A 22,652-nucleotide genomic window follows, 5' to 3' on the forward strand; every position below is an offset into this window, starting at 1 on the left:
TGCACCTAAAGAAGGAAGGAGTCATCCCCTGCTAGCACAGGCCTTAGAGGCAGACAGGGGAAAATTAATTACCTGCTGGAATTTGCTGTCTTCCTGCCCAGGCAGCAGCAGGGGTTTAGACAACCAGACCTTACGTGGCGCAATGGGTGGCAGATAGGTGAGATGAATCCCACATCTGCTTGTTTGAGAGCAACCAGTGAGTCACTGTATACATCCCTTTTTAAAAGCAGGAGTGTTGTAAGTGTGCTGACCTAAGGATGCAAATGAGGCAAGGCTTGTATGGGAAGTAGTATCATTTATTAGACCAAACGGAGAGAAGAGAAATAGCTAGGCTCTCCGTACGTCTTTGTTCTGATCTCTTCCCTTCAAGTTAAAGGATTTCTGTTTCCTTTTTTCCCCCAGTTGTCTTTGAATATATTTGATACTCACACTCTCAACTATATACATTAGAAATACATAGCTGTAATTCAAAAAGTGTCTAGTGTAAGAATAGACCAATACCTCTTTCTATTTCTTTGAGAATAGAATCCCACTAATCTTTATTTCCTTGCCAAATTCTTCAGGTCACATCTAACATTTCTCACTGTTGGCTAAAGTTAAGGTGAACCGTAGTGAAAATGAGTTGTCTTCTAAACGGGACTGCCTTTCTTTTGTGCTTATTCCTTGCATGTTTGTAAAGTAAGGATATATAAACATTAGCTTTCGAGTTCTTTGGAGGATCTAGCTAAACTGCTTCTATTCATTCACCACCTCATAACAATTTTATTGAAGGATTAATATATTTTCTGGATATTTTAATTTGACAATTACTCTAGCTGAAAGCTAGAGTGATTCATGGAGTAGTTTAGGCATCCTGTAGAAGTTCTCAATAAGGCAGGTTTTCTACGGGGGACTGACTTGTTCACTCCAGTCTATCAATGGAGTTGCATAATCCATCTCATTCAACTCACAACGATGCTGCCCAAAACAGCGAGTGAAGAAAGATGAGATTCCTGATTCTGCATTGTCGTTGCTCTTCTGTTATGTTATAGCTGTTCTCATGCCTATGTTGTTCACCTTTCTTTAGTTTCAGAAATACCAGACAGTTCCGAGTGATCACACCAGATCCTGCTACAGCTTACCTGACTACCCCCTTCACCAGTATAAATACTTCCCATGCTGTTCATCCATCTTCCCACTGATGATTTTTTTAAATCCACTGCAGTAATTTTCCTAATGTTCTTGTACACTAAAAGCAGATTAAGAGATTACATGAGTTTTTCTCAAATTACTTCATGTAACTAAAAATCTTTAGTTGTCTTGTTCTGAAGCCAGGAGGGTGATTTTGCTACTACACAAATGGAGATTGTCCTTCTGGAAGAGTCATGTTCCTGGGACTACTTCCAAGTGGTCAAACTTCCTCATGGTTTTTTAGTCCACCTGCAGAGCTCTTCACTATTACTGGAATTTCACCTTCCTTTAGGAATAAGAGAATTTCAGCGGAAATCACCTGATCTCCAGTTTCTTGTATTTTTCTGAGGGTTGTGGACTTCTACCAACTATTTGGCAGGCTAATTGTGAAAGAAGATCAATGGATCTCCTTTTCAACCAAAAGTCCATTTTCTGGTTTTCTTTTAAAAGGTGCTGTTCCTTCTTGCTTACATCCTACTGAGTGCCAGTTTTGTAGATCCCACATGAGAAAGATTTGTCCGTCATTTGGGCTGACCTTTTCTTTGTATATTTTTTTTTTTTTTCTCTGCATCCTGTACACCTTTTGCTATTCCTCTGGCTTCAGGAGGAGTGTTTTCATTTATGTCATTTTTCTAGGGTTAACTGATCATCCCTTTTTTGGTACACCTTTGTTTGCTAATTTCTCCTTTTTGTTTCACAGTTGAGCAAACTTAACTGTTTTTCTCTGATTTCTTAACTGAACTTCTCTTGCTGTGTAATCTGTATCTTCAGCTGTCTTGTGGCAAAGAGTATTAAAGTGACTAAAAATAGGTAATTTTCTTCTTTTGGATTCAGAGGTCTTATAGTTTCTACAGGTATATTATATCACTGTGGAAGGAAAGGTATATGTAATATTTATGTAAAGCATTAAGTTATTGGTAAAAATGTAATATCTTGGTTTAACTCAGAATTTTAGAAAAACTGGTTCACTTGAAAAATGAAAAAATAGCTTGGGGTGTTTTTTTCAGTCTGTCTGCACGTATTTTATATAACATTCTAGTGCACCTGGGAGTGCAGAGTGCTGAAGACAGCAAGGTACTAAGCCAGCTGTATTGCTACAAAACAAAACAAATTGCATCTAAAATGTCCAGGGAAATAATTTGCTGTAAAATTTCCTTCTGCATATCCACCATCTCCTTGGGATCTCTAAAAGAGGAGAGTCATCCTGCATTTTCCCTTGACAGGTGTGTAAATTGAAGGGTAAGAGAACCTGCGCAAGGAGGGGATTCAAAGAAAGAAATAAATCTCCCTCTGCTGTGCATATAGGAAAATAGGAATCAAGACAAGCCTAAATGAAAAGGAGATGGGGTATTCTACATAGATTCAACTAATTAACATGCAGAAAAAATTACTCTGTTCTCTGTGTAAGCCAAGTGCCTTCAGAAAGAAAAAAGAGCAGTTAAAGAAAGAGTGCATCTTCTTCAGTTTCAAGTATTACACCTTTGAATCAATGATGGATAATGTAAAAATATTTCCATTCTTTCAAACCAGTGAGATGCTGTTTGCAAGAGATATGAATGGACACCACTCTTTATCGCTGAGTGATGGAAAATACCAGTATGTTATCATGTGTTTCTGATTACATACGTTCAGTGTATTTTTTTCCTTCCTAGAATAACTTTGACTTCTTAGCCCTGGCTTTGAAAATATGTGGTTTTATTTCAGATTCTTTCATGATAATGATTTTCTTTGATATGCTTGCCTTTGTTCTGTATCTGAGTACCAGCAAGGCCTGTTACCAAGACAGGAAAGACAGAAAAGTATTATTTTTGCAGTATCTCTGAACAATTTCTGCAACTTTACCTATGTAGCTTTTGTACATGGAACTGCTACATCAAAGAATATATATATAAAATGTGGATGTGTAGGCTTTCAGGTGGTATGGAGAGCATCTATCTGAAAATTTATTCTAATTATGTGGGTTTGGAAAGGATTTTCTGTTGTTTCCTATATGGCGCTGGATGTTCAAACTATCTTATCCTTGGTATTGTTATTTAGTATCAAATAACCCATACCAAATAAAACCAGAATGTATTTTTGGTAACTGAGGAACAGCAGGTTCTGGAGGGTTTAAAATAGATGACATATGATACCAAGAATAGCCCAGTGCAATTTAGCCAACCTGAGAAACTATTTGAAGAGCAAACCAAAATGGAGAGCAGTTCTATACTCCATGCTTTCACTAACATTTATTTTGCCATTTTTGCTTTATTTTGCTTCAAGCTTTTAATTAAGATTTCCTTGGCTTTGCTGACCCATTTCTATATTGTTAAAGGCAACAGAAAAGAGGCTGCCAGGATAGCAGAAGAGATCTATGGAATAGTCCCAGGTAAAGTAAAAATATTGACATTTAAATATGTAGTTACTACATTTTTGTAACCTGAGGGTTTAAATAATTGAGTTGCCATGAAATGAGGAATCTGCTGCTAAATGCATGGGTGAATGTTTTAACTTGAAGTGCCTTCCGTTTCTGGGGTCTTTGGAGTGTCAGTATGTGTTGGCATGATTTAGGTGTGCAAAATATGAGACTCCAACAATTACCCAGCTAAAATGAGGACAACATTTGCTCAAGGCACTATGGTAAGTAAAAAAGTTGTTCTTGGAAGCAAGGCATTCTTTAGCAGGGGTTACAGATGGTTTTACTAAATAGCTAGCTTTACTTCCAGAGAATATTTAGGGAAAAATTTTAACATGTTAATTTTCTGAAAGGAGATACTAGGAGGATATAACTAATGACTTTATGAATCCAAGCCAAGAACCTCTGTTTTGTTAAATCAGATGATAAAATGAATACAGCTGAAATTATTCTGAAAAATATATGGAATGGGAATATATTGTATTTAGTAGGCTATTTAGTAGGTTATTTTTTTAATTTTTTTTTCAAAGTGATTTTACTCCTTCACATCACTGCCATATTAATGAGTAGACATGTATTTGCATGCCCAGTAATTCCACTAATTAAAATTACACAATATTTTAAATTTGCTACTAATGAGGACATATTTTCCTACCTGAAGATTCTGATCAGCATTGTGACATCACAGATTTTTATGTGACTCATTTGTTGGGCACTTACTTCATGATGAATAGTGCCATCATCAACAAGCACATGAATGTGAGCAGAACATGGGTGGTGTGAGATGGCCACCCAAAGCAGAGAGATTAAGATCAGGCCAAGAGAAATACTGCAGCAAAGCATTTTTTACAAAGCCTTTATATATAGGCATGTCTGGATTATTAATTTATTTGTTGTTCTCCAGAATATAATTCCAGTCATTTGTTACTGTCATTTTTTTCCAAGTGCCTTTATGAAATTGTAGTCAGACACATGGCAAACAGCATTTTTTCCTTCATGCAGGTTCTTATCGAAGTGCCTTGAAGTTTAGCAGACCACAACATATTTTTATCTGCAAGTTGCCATTTGCAAAAAGCTATTAAGGATAATCTTACACAACATAAGATCATGTGATGCTGTTGCTGGGGTACTATATTGGATTACAGGTGGAGCCTCACAGCCTTTTTTCTTTGCAGTGAAGTAGCGCAGCAGCAGCAGGGCTGCTTAATTTATCTGTAGACATTTAAAAAGACACAGTATTTTCAGACATGTCATTCACAACTGTGAAGGGACGATGTGCCCCATATGGGAACTATATTTGCCACACTTTTCAGGGAGGTAGGTTGCTGTGGCTAGCATGGAAGTGTGTAGCAGCATGTGTTTTCATGGTGAGGCATGTGTGCATGTGTGCATTGTAAATGCATGTGACGTGTGCTTGCACGTGCTATGCTATACACATAAAAGATTAAATAAGGCACTGTAGCTCTGTTGTCTGAGTTACTTCTGAATCTTCCTGCTGTATAAGGTCCCTGGGTTTCGTCACTTGCACTGTCTTCTAACTTTTTGAACTGAGCTTGCCTATTTGAGTCACCAGCATGATGAGGGATGTGGGCTTTTTTTGATGTTTTCAAGAAAATGTTTCTTGGTCCCTACCTGGCTCCTGTTTCCATCATTTTGCTTGGTATATCCTACTTGGTCCTTAGGAGCCTGGTTGTATATTGTGCGACCTGCCTTAGTGTGCATTTGCCATCTTCCTGGCTTAGGAGCCCAGAAACAGCTCCTTAAACAAATGGAAACAAAAGTTAAAACCAAAACCCCATGAGCTGAAGCGCACCCTGGTTCTTGGGCAACAAAAGGATACTCCCTTAGCCAAGGCTGAAACCTCTGCTGTGTCCTTGGCCTGAAGTCCCCAGGGATGTGTCTGTGCCTCTCATTGATTTCTCTCTGCTTTGGGTAATGCCTGAAATGGAGATAAATCACCCTTTCCATTCTCTGGTGTGCGGTGTAGCTGAAAAAATTAAACAGGACAAGGGTTTCAAATACAGTGCTCATGGGGTTGCTGTACAACAGAGCATGAATGCAAACACTGGTATTGCTTCTGTCCTGTGGAAATGTAAATGTAGCTGGCCTTTGGAGAAATACTTACTACACACTGTGTTGCGGTATAGTTATACATTTTACTATAGGCCAAGTAAATTTGCTCTCCACTTGAGTTGCAGGGATATAACCTGAGCTGACTGACTATGCCTGTAGGTAGTAGCTAGGCTAAGGAATTTTTTTTTCTTGGCACATGAATAGATTAAGATAAGAAAAAGGGCAAACTAGCATACATGAAGGAGTCTGAACAGTTCAACAACTCAAAAGGATTAAGGAAGAAAAGTAAAGCTTCAGGCAGAATTTATTTTTCCATGTCTTTTCTGAAGCCTTCCAGTGAGGAGGAGGATGAAACCTGCTAGTCTGAGCTGGAGGATATTATTTATGAAATTGTCAGTTCAGGAAGAAAAACTGCCAGGGACATGTAAAATTAATTTGATGGACAAATGTCTCCCTGCTATGAGTCTCTTAAAGAAGTGCAAGAGAAGCTGCAATATGATTTGTGACAAAAGCTTGCTAAGAAAGACAGAGGCTGATAGGGTTTTGAATAGGAGAATTGCAGGACTTTGAAGTCCCCGGGTGAATCCCAGCATCACTAAACTCGTGGTCTTTGCTGAAGCATGTTTTTAGCTGTTTCTAAAAGTTCTGACCAGAAGATTTTGTTTAAGTCCCTTAGCAAGTGGCCAGCTTTCTCAGGAGTCCTGAGCCCTCAGCTGCTCTGCTGAAATCAGTTTATCAAGCAGTTTCACCGCTGACCCCACACTGATTTCAGTCCCGGTCTGCATTTACACGCATCTGTTTTTTCCCTGCCCTCCCAGGATCTGGATTTGTTGCTTACCTGAATTAACTTCTATGCGTTTGCTGTTTCAGGCAGCTGGGCAGACCGATCCCCTCTTCATGACGCTGCCTTCCAAGGACGCCTCCTGTCTTTGAAAACCTTGATTGCACAGGTAAAAGCCCACAGGTAAAGAAAAGGTTGGGAAGCAGCGTAGTTTCTGTTGAATTGGATCTGTGAGTTGGTGAGCTGGTAATAGACTACAGTAGGGCATAAGAAATGCAGTTGTATAAATAATACATTTGCATGTATGCTTTTGGGCATGTGTTAGTTTGCTTAGTTAGGATGCTGGGGACAAGCCCAGGACAAAGACTACTACAGCTTGTAGCTTGCTGTATGATAAACAATGATCCTTGGGCTCTTTCTCAATGAGAAGTCTCATGTAGACTGGTCTTGGGAACAGGGACAATGTATATATCAGCTATTAAAAAAAATCGGTAGAAAGCTGTAAAAGTACATCTTGCTTTACAAAACAGCAAGCATGGTCTTCCTAAAGAAAGAGCTGTCAGCCTTAAACCCTCTGCTCCAAATGAAACCAAGAGTTCAGGCAAGAGGAAGAGAAAAGGAAAGATTATACAAGAAGGGATGAGAAGCTGGATACAAAAGTGAGCAGCCGCCAAGGGACAGGTTATGGTTCTTTGTGTTTTACCAACCATCTTCCTTACCACCGTTGCTTAAACTCAATGCCGTCACCTGGCACGAAGACGCAACTGTCCCCCACCCCTCCCAATCAAAGACAACTGCAGGGAAATTAATTCCCTGAGTGTAAACTCTGTGACTTGGCCATCAGACTTTTTATATTCAAGGTAAATAATTCTTCTATGGAAAAGGAAGTGATGGAGGTTAGGGATAATAAGGGAAAGGGCTTATTCATTCAGGGCTTTGCTGGTTTTCTGACCCCCTCTATCTCCATTTATGCTGACCTTACACCACCTTGTTAGTGGGGCACCCGGTGTTGTGGTTATACACTAGATGCCCCAGTTATACACTGGTCATGGTTACACACTGGAGAAGCACCCGGTGTGGTTATACATAATTTAGTTAATCTACCCTTTTTCCTTCTCCTGAAGACATTTAATTTTGGGAGTGAAGGATAAGGGTCCTTGGTGATGAAAAGAGATCAAGGCAGCAATGTCTGTAGAGACTGAATTGGAGCTGATTCACCACAGCTTGATAAATGTAGGGATGAAGCTGTTCATGGAGCAGCATAATCATTGCTCATTGCTTCTAATATAGTTACACTACTAGCCTAAAATTAAATATGGAGCTATACTTTAGAGTATATGTGGGGCACTCAGAAGTCTCTGCCGTAGGACCATAGCTTTCAAGAAAGCCAATGAGGCTTCTACTTCCCGGGGATGCCAGGACATAAGGGGACAATGGAGTGCTGGAGTTTTGAAAGAGCTCAGGGACTCACCAATGCCTGTTCTGGCACTGGAAGAAAAGTTTTATTTTTCAGATACATTGGAAAGAGTTTAATAACCATCTGAAAACAAGGTTTAGCATGAGCAGTGTTTGGCAAACAGCTATAGTAAGAGCTATAACTCAGTCTCCATTTTGTAAAAATGGATTGCTGGTTTGCTTTTCATTTGCAATGACTGAGTTTCCTTTTAAAAATATATATATATATGAATAACGATTGAGAATATGATTCTGTGAGAGTGTGATTCTATGAATAGCTCTCCTTATCAGGACTATTTAGAAGACATTCCTCTTGAAGGAATATGCTGATCATTAAGTCTGAAACATCTATACAATTAGAAAATGGAATAATCTCAACATTTTTTTAAGGTTTTATCTATTCCCTTGGCACTGATGTATGGGAAATTTTTAGTGACAGCCTTTACATTAATAATTCTTTCATGTAACTGAAAAACGGTTGTTTTTCTATCATAGATTGTTTTTCTATCTTAAAGTGGGTACAGTGTTTGCTTTTAATGCTCATTGCATGGGGACTGGTGAGTTTTACAGTGTTATATTGCTCAGAGACTTGTTTCTACCCGTCCAATTTGCTACTGCCTACCAAAAAGTGCATTGCTGCCATCTTGTGATCTCCGTGTTTATAGCACATCAGGTAGAGACAAAAACACAAAACATGTTACAAAACACAAGACATGGAGCGGAAAATGGAGCTGCTTCGAGGCCTGTTCTCACGCATGGTTGTGAAATCTTAATTACCAGGAGATTTAGCTGCATTCTGGGGAAAGCACATATGACAATTGCTTTCTCCTTTGTGAATATGTCTGGTTTCTGTTTGTGCAGGGATAGATGTAAAAACTGTTATTTAGGGAAATACCTGTATAAGGCAGCAGTTCTTTCTTCCGGTGCAAAAGCATTTTGTGGGTGGTCAATAAGAGGAACTGATTTGTGGGTAGGATTTGTCTCATCTGTCTTATGGTTTTGGAGGTACTTACTACTTTTGAGTGAAACACACTAGGCACTCATACACCCCATACAGTCAATGGAGGTATTTTTCAGACAGAATTCATCTGACCTACTAGAAACAGCTGGTTTGCATGGGATGAATCATATCCTAGGGGAACCTGTTTCTCCCCACTGAATGAGCCGTGGGCTCCGGCCGAGCTGCTGATACCTGTGCCAGAGGTGTCCCTGTTCAGGGAGGCGAAGCTCACCAGCTGTAGTCCTTGGTGCTGGACTTAATAGGGAACGTAATGCCACCCTCATAATTAAAGAAACGCTATGTCTTTCCTGCGATTGACTGTGCATTGTAAAGAACTGGAAACAGAAGGCGTAGCTTGTCCTTGCTTTCTCTTTAACCCCATCACCAGCTGCTGTCTTTGGGGATGAGCACCAAAGCACTGAACAGCACTAATCCAACCTTCCCTGGACACACACCCAGCGACATGGCTCTCCCCGGCTGCGGTCCAACTGCCCTTCATGCCTGTGCTGGTCCCGGGGGAGCCGCGTGGTTTGGGCAGGGCTTTCCCCTCATGCCCCCTGCCGTGCGTTGCAGGGTTTCAACGTGAACCTGGTGACAACAGACCGTGTGTCGGCTCTCCATGAGGCCTGCCTGGGTGGCCACGTTGCCTGTGCGAAGGTGCTGCTGGAGAATGGCGCTCAGGTGAGCCCCGGGGAGGCCGGCGGGGATGCGGGTGGCTGGAGCACGGGTGCTCCCTGCAGCAGCGGGGATGTCGGATGGGCTGCCCGAGCAGCAGGGCCGGGATGCAGACAGACAGGAGCATCTCAGGCAGAAACGGGGAAAAATAAAACAATGCTTTGTTTCTGTGGGTGACAGATTTGCCTTCCCTGGTGGCTGCTTGGGTCACCCCATTACTCTGTTTTGTTTTCCCTCTGTATGTGAAATGTAGTCACGATTGATGGAAAAGGAATGAGAAATGCTAGGTGAAGAAAATGACATCCCTTTTTCTCCCCCCATAACTATCACTGAGATCGCCTCTGGTTTTCTGCAGGATGGTTTGGGAGTCTCACATAAGTAAAAATAGATGTGCTTGAAGCAATGCAACATTTTATCTGCTAATAAAATAACATTTTCCTCAGTTGGACCTAAGGTAGAATACATGTTAACAATGGAGATAGAGGGATGGGTGAAATACATAATAATATATTTCATTCAGCTGGGTTTTGAAGTACAATTTATATGGCAAGAAACTGAGCAACACCAAAACAGGCAATCAAGCTATCCTCTGCAGAAGAAAATGCAATTGTTAGCTCCATAAACTGTATGCCAAATTTCAATCCCTTAGGAAGATGAAAGGAAAACCCCTTTCTGCTCAGTTTTACTTGATTTTGGTATATTAATGGCATTGCCTTTTTATAACTCAGAGAATCATCTCTATCAGCCTATTCCTGGTATAATATATAGCTCCAATCTTTTTTGGCTTTTGCTTTCCCCCTGCTCTCTGTTCATAAATAAAGTCAACAGGCAGTTGTCTAACTTCTGGGAGAAAAATATGCCATTCTGCTGCTCTTCTTTCTTGCTGTGCTCTTCTTTATTTCCTTTTTTTACCAAACCATTTACTCCGTAATATCTGTCTTACCATTCTTTCCTCTTTTACCAGTTAAACCAAAGCCCAGTGGAGAGGGAAACCAAAGAAGTAATTTTTCTTCTTCACTTATCTCCTTGATTACCCTCACTGGCCCTGTTGTGAAATGATGCTGATAGACCCCCAGTGTCTCCAGCAGCATCAGCCACATCTGCCTGATGAGACTGGGGGGAGGTGGGTGGCAGTGCTGAGCTGCAGGGCTGCAGTATGTAATCAGTCTGAAATACAGATACCCCCAAGGCATATCTATTTCTTTCTTTTTGCTGTTTTAGAAGCTGTGCAGGATGAGGGATAGTTTACCTCAGCAATTAGCAGGAGGGGAGGAAGATCAAGAAAAAGGCTGGGATCTGTAGTGATGATGCTGTTGAAACAGAGTTTTAGTTGGACCCTTGCAATTTCAGGAAGAGCAAGCCACATTTTGGGCTCCAAAATCTAAGCAGATATCCCCCATGCTGTGGTACCCGGTATATCCGCATACCATGCCAAATTGTCCACCTCCTGGCCCTGCCATGATTATTTTCCAGCCAGATCTGTTCCTCCACTGGTTTTCCATGAAGGTGAGCAAGCAGAGGAGGCACCAAGGAGCAGGGGCTGCCTCCGCCAGTGTACCTGCCTAACCTGCAAGTGCAGTTTCACGTGGGGGAGCGTGGCCTCGCACTGGCTGCTGCATGCTTGGAGACTGCTGCTGAAGATGGCAAGGACTGAAACACTGGAAATGGCAAGGACTGGCTTGTAATTGTGGGGAAAGCACCTTGTGGGAAAAGGAGTTGGCTCATACAGCATCATAAACAAGTCAGTAGTTCAAATGAACAAGAACAAATGGTACCTAGGAAGGTATCAACTGCAGATGGTCCACTGCTGAAGTACCCAGAAGAGACTAATAGGTTCTTTTTTAAATGTCAGTCTTTCTCTGCTTTAAAGGCAAGATATCCTGCTAATTAAATTCTGTGAGTTAAGGTATTTCTAGCCTGGTGCTCCGACCCCTTTGCAATGCAGCTCCTGTGCTTGCACTGGTAGCAAAGTCCTTCTACTTCCCCAGTGGCCCAGGACTTCTCTAGCCCCTCCTCTCCCATCTCTTTCCTCTTCTCCCTGATTTGGAAACCACTCAGGTTGCCATGTGCTTGCATAATCCATTGCTCTTCTCCAGTGTGCCACAGAATTAAAGACATGCAGATTTGCTGCATAAATTGCCTCTGAGGGTTTGCTATGTAGTTAAACATAACAGTTACGGTGCTGTGCACGACACAAGCCAGGGACTGTCCTGTCCCAGTGGAGAATGACTGATGGTGGTTCTTGTCAGGTTTTACATCAGAGGTGAAGGAAGGAAATTCTTTCTCTCTTATAAACATGCATAAACATACGTGCATATGAACACAAACTCTTTCAAGCTCCTTTTCTGTTTGGGATTAAGACTATGTTTCCGTGAAAATGTCTTTTGCTGGAAATGTGTTTTCAGGTGAAAGTATTAAACATAAAGTAAATGTTTTCATTTAAAAAGCAAAGCCATTTTCATCTGAGTGTGTTCTGGCTTTGGGTTGGTGCAAACTAGATGGCCATGAAGATACTCAAGTTCTCCACATAAAAAAAATTAAATCTACATTTTCTGAGCAACCCTAGGAGGACCATTCATAGCAGGCAGTGTTGCTGCTTTATGGCACTAGCTATCCGGGAAAGAGGGCAGACCTCAAAGGAGAATGTTATATATGTTGTGCCACAACATATAACTCTGAAAGTGTAAGTTGTTGACAAAATCAATTCTGAAATTAAACAAGACAAGCATCTTTTTCTGGTGCATTTCTGTTGTGCATGAGGCACGCTGCAAGGGCGTTCCTCTTAAATTGGATTATCCTGAGCATGTCTTGCTGTTCCAGGTCAATGCTGTCACCATTGATGGGATCACTCCTCTGTTTAATGCCTGCTGCAGTGGCAGTGTGGCCTGTGTCAACATGCTACTCGAATTCGGAGCCAAGCCACAGCTCGGCAACCACCTTGCATCGCCCATTCACGAAGCGGTCAAGAGAGGTAACGTTCAGGCAGTGAGTGAAGCTAACAATAACTAAGTGAGGAATACATCTTTTATTGATGTTAAAATATTCTTCCATAAAAAACTTGTCTGTACTGGTATGGATAAATAGGCTTGGCTTATTCCCAGCTCTTGGGGCTTATTGGTTGTATCTGGGTGTATTCTGCTCTACAGCACTTCAGTGATGGCTCTTCTTCTCTCCACAGGTCACAGGGAGTGCATGGAGATCCTTCTGGCCCATGAGGTTGATATTGACCAAGAAGACCTGCAGCACGGGACCCCGCTCTATGTGGCTTGCACGTACCAGAGGACAGACTGTGTCAAGAAGCTTTTGGAACTAGGTATACCTGGAAAAGGGGCCGGGGTAGAGCTACGGTGGTGTGAGCCAGCACTGCTGGTCTCTCCAGGCTGCCACTCCACTGCAAACATCACTGGTTATTTTCACAAGAGGTGTTTGAGCAGCCCAAGTCTGTGAGACTTGTTTGAGGCTATTAAAAATTTCACTTGCATTGATGAAGAATTTATGATTTCCTCAGTAAAAAAAGCCCTAATTACAGAGACGTCCCTGAGACTGTCTGAATGTGAAAATAAAATACTTTTAGTTTTCTAGAATGATGATAGGAAGCACAGACAATGCTGGCTAGTATTAGTGACCAAAATCAACTCTTGATCATGATAAACTGCCTTGCTAAACATTAACTTCACCTACATCTCAGTGGATGATGAAGACGGCAGTAAAGCTGCTTGAAAGAATAATCACTGCAGGTCCAAGCACAGCCTATGAGCTAGCATAAATTTTTGCTGTCAGTGTACATTAGCTGACTTACACCTGCTCGAAATGTGGCCCTGCTGTGCCTGGTGAGCTTAGGGCAAGCATTTCGCTTGCTGTGCTCCTGGAGTTATTACAATGAGATACCTAAAGGTGTTGTTTTTTTGTTTTTTTGTTTTTTTTTCCTCAGCAATTAAATTAACATAATCTATGTTAGATTTTATGTTATTAACAAATTTACAGAGCATATGGTAGTCTTTGAATATCTATTGGGTTGAAGGTCAAAGTGCTCAGTTCTGTCCATTGCAGACAGGGTTCAATAGCTCACAGGACTTTTACACAGCAGGTATTTGACCTGCTGAGTTTTGCACTGCTGTTATTGAGAGAAATGAGGGAGGCCTGTGTGCCATCCAACCCCTTCATTTATTGAGGCTACTGTTGGAAACCAGCCCATCTGATGTGGGTTTGGACAGTTTTTCTGCCTCCCAGATCTAACCATGCACTCTTGTTCGCTCAAGGAGCCAATGTTAACATGGGGAAGCGATTAGACACCCCCCTCCATGCAGCAGCAAGGAAATCCAGCATGGAGGTAGTCATCTTGCTGACAGACTATGGTGCTAACCCGAAATGCAGAAATGCTGAACTCAAATGTGCCCTGGATCTTGCAGTACCCAACAGCAAAGTGGAGCAGGTGCTTCTGCTTCGGGAAGGTAATGATTTCCTTTCTTCTCTTTTTTAGGTAGAAGAGTATTTATTTCCTTTACCTAACTACATTTTCTTAACTGCTTTTATAAGTAATGGTCTATATAAGTTCTCTTATCTTCTCTACCAATTTCAAACCTGCAGCACATGACACAGAAATGAGTAAGAGATCTCTGTTTTGCTGCTAGATCTGCCACCAAGTGTTAGGGTTCCAGTGGCTAAACTGGTCGGTTATTCTGTGCTTTCTTTTCCTGTCTACTGAAGGACTTTTAATCCAAGGATTAAAAACTGTTATGAGAGTTTATTGACAGATAATATTTTATTACCACCTCCTTATGTTCAACCTAGCACCGAGGCTCAATGTCCTGCTTCCCGCAGAAAAAGCGACACGAGTGTGTGTGTTCTCGGTCTCCAGGAGAAAGCAGAGCTATTTGCCAGGTGGCTATTCAGCTTCACAGCACGCAGGTCTTCCATGTGGTTCATGGGGCTGCAATCCCAGCACAAACCAGCAATGCCCTTTGCAGCTTACTTTCAGCCTTCCTACAATTAATTATGTTTCCCATCTACTGAAAGAAACTCCTGAGCAGAAATTAATCTAGATCCTCTTGTGCCATTTCCACCTGCACTACTTACAGCCAGAACTTCATCCATCCAATGGCAATATCCCTGGGATATGGACTTGCTGAATTAGGTCCCCCCCCACCTCTAACCTCAGTGTTTCCCAGCTCACTGGTATCTCGTTAGTTGGTGTATGCCTTCCCAGGGCTTTGCTGACGCGGGGGGTGAATGGTGCTCCCCCATGCAGGCAGCCTGCCACCTTCCTGAGCCCGCTCTCTCCCCACCAAGGAGCAAAGCACAATGTGCATGGAGAGCCTGCTTCCAGCTGCAGAATAGCTCTTGGATGGTAAATTGATATTGTCAATGTTGTGCACAGGCTTTGTGCTGGCTCTCCGCACACAGGTGGGTTTTATGGAGGAAATGAAACATTGGCTTAATAGCCTTCTGTCCTACTCCCTTTCTCCATGGCTTTTCATGCAGAGCTTTAATCTGTCATGTCTAAAACCTTCTGGGAGGACTTCTGCTTGAATGATTCTCACCTCTTGTGACTTCTGTCCCCATATCTGAGATGTTCAGGGCTCAGCAATGGCAGGCTGCATGAGCAGAGGCAGTGCTTGTGGTTGTCCTGCTCCAGTTGCCCTGTGTGAATGAGAGTTTGTGAAGCTAAAGAAATATCCCAATACTAATAATTTTCTCTTCCTGAACTTTGTTTTTGATTTCCACTTTCAGCTGGTCACCCTCTTCTCCCTTACAGTCAAAGGAACTATAAGGGCATTTCAGCTCCTGCTGACTCTTCATTTTTCAGAAATGAAATTTCCTCAGTTTCCTCACCTATCCTTTCAGTCCTGCTTTCAGATATTTTGCTGTTATCTAACATCTGCAACTGCCCTTTCCCCCTACTTCTGTGTTTTCTGAGGTCCTTCTGTTTGAAATAAGCACCCTAGGTTGAAGAGTTGTCTTTCTACCTCCTGACGTTTCTGCTGGGGTTACTTAAGTGGCTCCCTTTAATTGCTCCTCTTCCTAGCTATTAAGTGATGTGAGATACAAAATGTTTCTGTTTTCCTAACTGCTTTGGGAGATGGAGCTTCTTTCTTCACTTCCAGTGACAGTAGTACAAGTGCTCTTTTCTATATATCCCGTATTTTTCTATTAATTTCTTCTCAGAGGGGGCATTATCAGCCTGTTTAAACTCCTATATTTTACTGTAGTAAAAGCACAGATTATGAAGTTTACCTGGAAAATATAAAGACAGGCTTTTAAGCACACACCTCTCTCTAGTCTGGCGTTGCTTGCCAAACACTGCTGTGATCAGTACTGTTTGGTCAAAAACTGAAGGGGCAGGGCTGAGACAGGGCTTGAAAACTGAGTACCTCTGAGCGGGCGTGAAGGTTCAACCTGGAGCAGCTCCAGCAAGAGGAAAGCAAAGGGGAGGTAGGGACATGTTCACTAGCAAGCTGCATTTGCACATGCAAGCATGCGGCTGCAGAAGCAACGGAGACTCATTTCCAGGGGGTTTGTGCCTGGTGTGACCCTCAGCTGACCTGCGGTGGGGTGGGCTGGCAGCACCTGTCTGGACACCCCATGGGGAAGCCACCAGGGCAGCACTGCTGAATGCAGTACTGTGCAAGCCACTGCCCGAGCCGGCCTCACCGTCGTCCCAGTGAGTCCTCAGACAGATTCCCTACCCTGGACTCTCCAATGTTTAACAAGAGTTTGCAGCAACCTTCACCCCAAGGCAAGGGGAGGGGAAAAAAGCTTCTCATTTTTATTATTTTTTTATTCTTATTTTTAAATTTTTTTTTTTACCATTGGTGCCTTTTTGCACAAAACTTTTGGAGACTTTCTATCTTCGTGATGTTTTCCTTTCAGTCAGACTTAATTAAAATTGGATGACACATTAAGAAATTATTTTGAGGAGCACTGATAGACTGACTGACACGCATAAATATTCAGAGACAGTAAAAAAGGCTAAATTGCAGTCAGTACTTGTGCAAGTATCTGCTGAGACACCAGCAGTTGGAAGAAAGATTTTCTGTAAATTTGAACAACTAACTGTATTTGCCATATCTACCCACTTATGGCTGGTCTACACTGAGAACCCCTGCAGCTTCCTGTAATCCCTCTTGTTTTTATCCTCACAATACTGCTGGGAGTTGTCTTATATCCTGAGCAAGGGATATGCATCCTGGTGCTCTCTCTCCAGTGCAGATACCTTTATGGTATTTTAAGTATTTGCTCAAGAAAAGATGTAGAAAAGCCTAGCCGTGCATGCAGAAAAAGGTTTTTAGTGCTCATAGTTTTCAAATCACTGAACCAACTTTGACAACATAAATTAAATATGAACAATAATGTATTTAGCTCTCCCTGACTTCAGCAAGTCACTGTGTAGTGCTTCATTGGATTTGCAAATCTTGCTGGTGTTTGTTGTTTTCTGACTTATACTGGTGGTGGGGTTGGGGGTGCCTGTTCTTGCCTTTTTTTTTTCCCCCAGGTCCTGCCAGCCTTGCCCAGCTGTGCCGGTTGTGTATCAGAAAGCATCTGGGTCGGTCATGCCTATATGCAATCCACAAGCTGCACCTGCCTGAGCCACTTGAGAACTTTCTCCTTTATCGATAAGTCTGTGACTATCTTTATGCTGGAAAAGAAAGAGGAACAAATGGTTGTTTACTCCAAAATTATTATATCAAAGAAAAAAATCAAAGACATCATTTACTGTCTACTGTGGATAACAAACATTAGCTGCTATGTGATAGTGAAAATCGAAAACAGCTTTTCACAGTGAATGATATTATGGATACAGTTCCTTCACAGTCTATTGCCACATCCACTTACACCAGCCTGAGAAGTTGTAGTACACGAATAGCTCACTTGACATGTTTGTAGATGCACATGCACACATTCACCCACCCACCCACAGAGATTTCCCCTGCATTTAGTGTTATATTTATTCATGTAGTATCTGTGCAGCTTTCCCTCTTGTCTATCCAGTCTCACTGTCAAAATCAATGTAGTGGCTGCTATTTTTCCACTAGTGTGAGAATGAAAGCCTTCAGTGCCCCGCATCAGCTGTATATATAATATATTGCACATCTTTTGTCAGCTTTGACTTCGCATCCTGCCATCTCTTTCCTATAGTCTGGTGGAGTTGTAGCAACTTCCAGCAGGCTCTGGCTGTCCAGCCACTGTATGTCCCCTTGCCCTGAACCCAGATGCCCTTAATGCTAGCACATCTTGTCCTCTGAAGTGCAAGTGATGTTACCAAAGCAGGTGCAGGGGTTTGGCCCAAGCCCACAAAAATGTGTGAAAGTCTTAAAAAAACATTCATCTGTTCTGAAAAAAATCTCTCCTAAGCTATATCACTGTGTTCATTACGTCAATAATTTTTCTTAGCTTAATTCCAGGACAGAACTGCAAATGTTTTCATAGGTACAGTAGGCCAGCTTTCAGTGTTTGTCCTTTGCAAGGTTTAAAGAAAAGCAAAGGAATGAGTTGCTGCTCTTTGGGCTTTGCATGCTTTGACATTTCTCATAAGTCCTCAGACTGTAGAGCAGGAGAGAAACAGGGCCCCTAAGTATGAGTGTGCATCACCCAGATGTTCTCTTGTTGGATATTGCTTACAGGGGGAGAAGTTTACAGGCTTGTCTGCTCCCTTGTCCCCTACTAGAGGCTTTCATTACCCCCCTGGAGAAGGGATTTTTAGAGTGTTGTGACTGCCCACTGTGGTATTAATTTAAATATCATCAGGGTTAGTAGCCTGGACACAGCAGAGCTAAAAATGTTCACCTCTTTGAGCTGAGAAATGTGGGATCCAGTGACTGGTGCAATGCCTGCATGGATCTGTAAAGATTTGTTTATTTTTCCTGTGGACGTTGTTCTGAGGTAAGAAATGTTTCTTCAGACCTGAGTTTTGGTAAATGTCTGCCATGAGACAAATGGTAAGTAGAGTTAAAAGGAGAGTCTGTCTCCACTTAGCTCGACTTCACAGGTCCAAGAGGCTGATGACTCATTTTCAAGCTGTGAGATGTAGTGATTTCATTATGAGCTATGCATGCTGGTACCAATTTTCACTGCCCATACATCTTAAGTCAGGGGGAATTGGCCTGCTGGAGCCTGAATCCGGGGCTGCCTTCCAGCAGCCTTTGAGCTCCTGTCCCTGCTCCAGCAGCAGCAGCCTCTCTGGTTCGATGCTAATCCCGTAATTTCACCATGACAGTTTCCCTCTCTGAGATATAGGTCTAATATTTCCCGTACTTTCTTATGATTAATTCAGCACCAGTATGATAAATTGTGCTCCCAGCAGTTCATGAGACTGGACCTGCAATGTTAGAGCCAAAAATTAATGTAGTTTTCAGCCTGTGTTTGCACATATTGAATGCTATCTGACGGCAAGAGTTATTGCCCATAAAGTTGTCAGTGACACGAGTGACCTTGTATAGTACAGTATATAATGAATCTCAGAGATTTCAACTCTAAATTCTCAAGAGCCTCTGAAAATCAAATACTATCAAGAAAGAAATGTCTATATTAATCTGATGTCAGCAGATCTCTCTGTCTTATCTTTACTGCCAGCTCACCTGCTCTGTTTATAAGGTGGCAGTCAGAATGCCATCTGCTATCTAAATAGAGACGGAGCCTCAGCTGTGTGGGTTGTCAGATCTGCATTGCAATCAGGGGGCTAGGACAATTTATGGGATCTATTTCACAATGTGTAATACTGAATTGATTTTCTACTGCGATCATCAATGAAAGCACTATTTCACCTGCATAAGAATTTAAATTGAAAAAATGTATCTCCATTGAGGAAATACAAAGTCTATTCAGCCTCTCAGAAAGGTTTATGTTAAGAAGCAGCAGAAGCTGCCCTATATTTATTGCTGATATTAGCTTCCCATCAAAAAATCACCTCCCCTTTGCTTCCTCCTGGAGCCATCATTCTTCCTGAAATTCTGTATATCAGAGAGTCTGGAGGGAACAGAGCCTTAATAAATCAGAAGAGAAGCTCAGAAGTCCTGATGTTAAGAAATTTCATTAGAAACTTTACCTAGACTTTCTTGCTCTTACCTCAAAAGATTGTTACCCATTTAATTCTCATTGACTGTGGTTTGTGTTGTAACAATGCGTGGAGATACTACTGAGGAAATAGCTGGAGGAGGTATTTCATTTTTTTTCAAATAAGCCATCTCATGTGACAATAGGGAAAGACTGGGACAATTTGCTAGGAGACTACTGACTCTTACTGGTGATTTTTCAGAATGAGTTTGAAAAACATCAGGTGTGGATACAGCTGTTTTTCCCCAGGCAGGAGAAGGGCTGTCTCACAAGGTCTCTTTCCTTCAAAACAGGTGGTGTCTTCTCTGTCATTCTATAATCAGTGACAGAAACCAGTTATTTGGGTAAAATATGTTTTTTCTGGGAACACAAACATTTTTCTGTGCTGCAATGTCAACTGCGATACCACATCCCTATGACTTTACCCCCAACAACTGCCAGTACTATCTGCTTTGGTGAAAAGTGCTGCATATCTCAACAGAACTGATTACACAATAGGCTGGCTATTGGAAAAGTTTTTCTGAATCACAAACGCTTACTGATTCTGACTAGACACTAACTTTCAGCGTAAAGCATGAGCTTGGGCTATGGATGCTTGCTAGCTGAAAAGTCCCTGCTCCTTAGTGTATTTTGCAGGAGTGGTTTAAATACGTTACTGATGTGCAATATAAACCTGAAAGACTTCCTTTTATTGTTCTCAACCTGTTGGGCCATTTTCAGTTTTCATATCCATCTGTTATGAGAGATCCAGTGCAAACTCAGAAATGCCAGTGATGAGGACCTCACAGATCTCGACCTAATCAGATGTTGACTTCAAGCCATCATTCATTCTTCAGTGTATGTGTGTCATTGCTGGTGATCCAAAGCAAACCAAAATTAAATGGGCTTTGTATCAGCCCTGTCTTTATATTTAAAAAAAGGACTCTTTATATCAATGTTCTTTCTACCAGTAGGATTTCTGTGTCTCCAAGCATCTTTGCAATCCTTTTTATTTTCTTCCCACTGTATCTTTTCTCACACCACTAAACTCTTGTTCATAATCATGTCTTTCCTGATCAACTTTCTCCTGGATTTACATATTTCTCCTCTGTCACTAAGGAAATGATTTTTAGTTTCCTCCTTGAGAAATCTGACTCTTCAACAGCAGGCATCTTAGTGAGGATCAGCCTGTCTCCTTGTTGGATGTGTTATTTCCCTCGCTCACCAGGCTGCTGTGTTGGGGTCCCCCCCTCCAAACCTGCACATCTCAACCCTCCCTAGCCCCAGGGGAGGGCATAGGTATTCAAAGAGCCATCACCCCTGTGGCACATGTCCTGCTCATGGCCTTCTCAGCTGGCACATCCTTGCAGGAGCAGGACTGTACTAGCCACTGTGTTCGTGCAGAACTGGAGCAAGTCATTTTGCTGTGCCGGGTGCTGCCTGGGCTATCTCCAGGCACAGCACCTCCACTTGCTGGCCAGCTGGCTGCACATAGCTGTTTTCCTCTGTGTCTGACCACAGCAGGAGACATGCCACTGTTCACAGTTTGCACTAATTTGTAAAGACAGTTGTGGCGATGCTCTTCTTGCTCCCCCCTTGTTGCTATCCCAGCACCCTGACCCAAAACCTGGCTCCACAGGTTTTCTTGTAGCTTGAGAGCACTTTTTCCCAGAGTCCTGTCTGCAATCAGTCTGGCTAATGGGCCATCTCATCAGGGACATACAGTAGTGAAAATGAATAGACTAACACATTTTGAAAGGGTTTCATGAACAATGTTTCTCACGGTAGGTGGGAAAAGAGAAGTTACATTCTAATTTGGCACCTAAAAGATCTCTGTTCTGATCTCCTGACCAACCTGTTGGGCTCAAGGTGACCTCTGTCTTCTACAGTGCAACTCTGTTATTGGCATTTAATAACCCTCCATCCTCTCTAGGACTCAACTTTTCATAAAAGATGTGCTAGTTCCTGTTTGTCTGTCCGTCTGAATCTCCCATTCACAGAGTGAAATCAAAAAGGGGTGAAAATGCTAAGCTGCTGAAACTTGTGGTCATACTGTAGGAGGTGAAACTGCCCACATCTGCCTTGAGGTGCTGGCATCCCACCCTCCCAGGCAGATGAAGGTTCTGAGGGAGGCTGTCTATCCATCCACCTATGTGCTTCCTCTTCTTGTGATGGGCCATGCCCGTGACAATTTGGACAGCAGGACAAGGTGCTCACGTCCTCCAGACTCTGTCTTCCCCCAGGGAACTTGAGCCTGGTCAACATCCACCTCATGGTATTTAGATTTCTTCTAGCAACTCAGGTTGTGCTGCCCCTGTGCAAACCCTTGTGAAGGAGATCAGCGCCCCGTCTGTACCACTCTCCTCCGCTTGCTGTCTACTCTGCAGGGCAGGAGGCGCAGGGGCTGCCCGACACCTTGCTGTCCCAAACCTGACCTCTGTCTCCTGCAGTGCAACTCTGCTATTGACATTTAACAACCCTCCAGTCCTTATTGGATTGAAATTACTGGTGGTGTGTCACAGCAGGGCGTTAGGGCAAGTCTGATAATAATGTAAATGAAACACATTCACTAACTCTTAGTTGAAAAATCTGGCTGACCTCTATGCTGGGCTGACAGTTCATGATGCCTTTGTGTATTTTTTTCAGAAATTAACTTTTTCTATATGCCAATTGCTCCTCATTGTGATTTTTTTTTTAATGTTCTGCAAGAGATGTATAATACGTTAATGCCAAATACAGATTATTCCACACAGACCTTCTATCTAATTTGATTTCTATTTCTTGAAAATTCCTTTATCCTTAGATTTTATACCATTTGTAGAAACTCATGATGCACATTGCAAGCAAACAGAAAACTACATCGGGTTTGGAATTGAAAAATCTTCAATAAAAGGTACCAGGAATTGTGGAAGAAAGCATAATTTACATGTTCAGTTGAGAATAACATCTAGAAGGGGGGAGAGATGAATCAGCAGACCATGTCATTTTAGCATTTTGTTTAACAAGTCGGGCAAAGCAACACACTAATCAGCAAACCATTGCAACTAATATATGTACTTACGTGCAATGGATAA

The 22,652-nt window shown here is 42.1% G+C and overlaps 1 protein-coding gene across 2 annotated transcripts; it reads left to right on the forward strand.

The window, feature by feature from the left end:
• The first annotated feature begins 2,730 nt into the window (after positions 1–2,730).
• ASB11 (ankyrin repeat and SOCS box containing 11) lies at positions 2,731–22,333 on the forward strand. 2 transcript variants are annotated; one of them, XM_074814759.1, is made up of 8 exons: positions 2,731–2,766; positions 3,485–3,538; positions 6,509–6,588; positions 9,448–9,555; positions 12,370–12,520; positions 12,728–12,862; positions 13,809–14,000; positions 17,042–22,333. In XM_074814759.1, exons 1-8 carry the CDS (start codon positions 2,754–2,756, stop codon positions 17,164–17,166), a joined length of 858 nt encoding a protein of 285 aa, XP_074670860.1. In that variant the 5' UTR covers positions 2,731–2,753; the 3' UTR covers positions 17,167–22,333. The 2 variants fall into 2 exon arrangements, with proteins under 2 accessions (XP_074670860.1, XP_074670859.1); XM_074814758.1 differs by lacking the exon at positions 2,731–2,766 and having other exon boundaries at positions 3,318–3,538.
• Positions 22,334–22,652: the final 319 nt, after the last annotated feature.

This window comes from Strix aluco, chromosome 2 (genome assembly GCF_031877795.1).
Source record: "Strix aluco isolate bStrAlu1 chromosome 2, bStrAlu1.hap1, whole genome shotgun sequence".
In the NCBI taxonomy this organism is placed as follows: Eukaryota; Metazoa; Chordata; class Aves; order Strigiformes; family Strigidae; genus Strix; species Strix aluco.

What these genes read in the sequence shown, in the direction of transcription:
- ASB11 (XM_074814758.1), top strand. Translation starts at nt 3,361, where the DNA reads ATGGAGAGCAGTTCTATACTCCATGCTTTCACTAACATTTATTTTGCC. An exon ending in GATCTATGGAATAGTCCCAG is followed by an intron (nt 3,539 to 6,508) that starts GTAAAGTAAAAA and finishes TTGCTGTTTCAG; the next exon opens with GCAGCTGGGCAGACCGATCC. An exon ending in CAAGAAGCTTTTGGAACTAG is followed by an intron (nt 12,863 to 13,808) that starts GTATACCTGGAA and finishes TGTTCGCTCAAG; the next exon opens with GAGCCAATGTTAACATGGGG.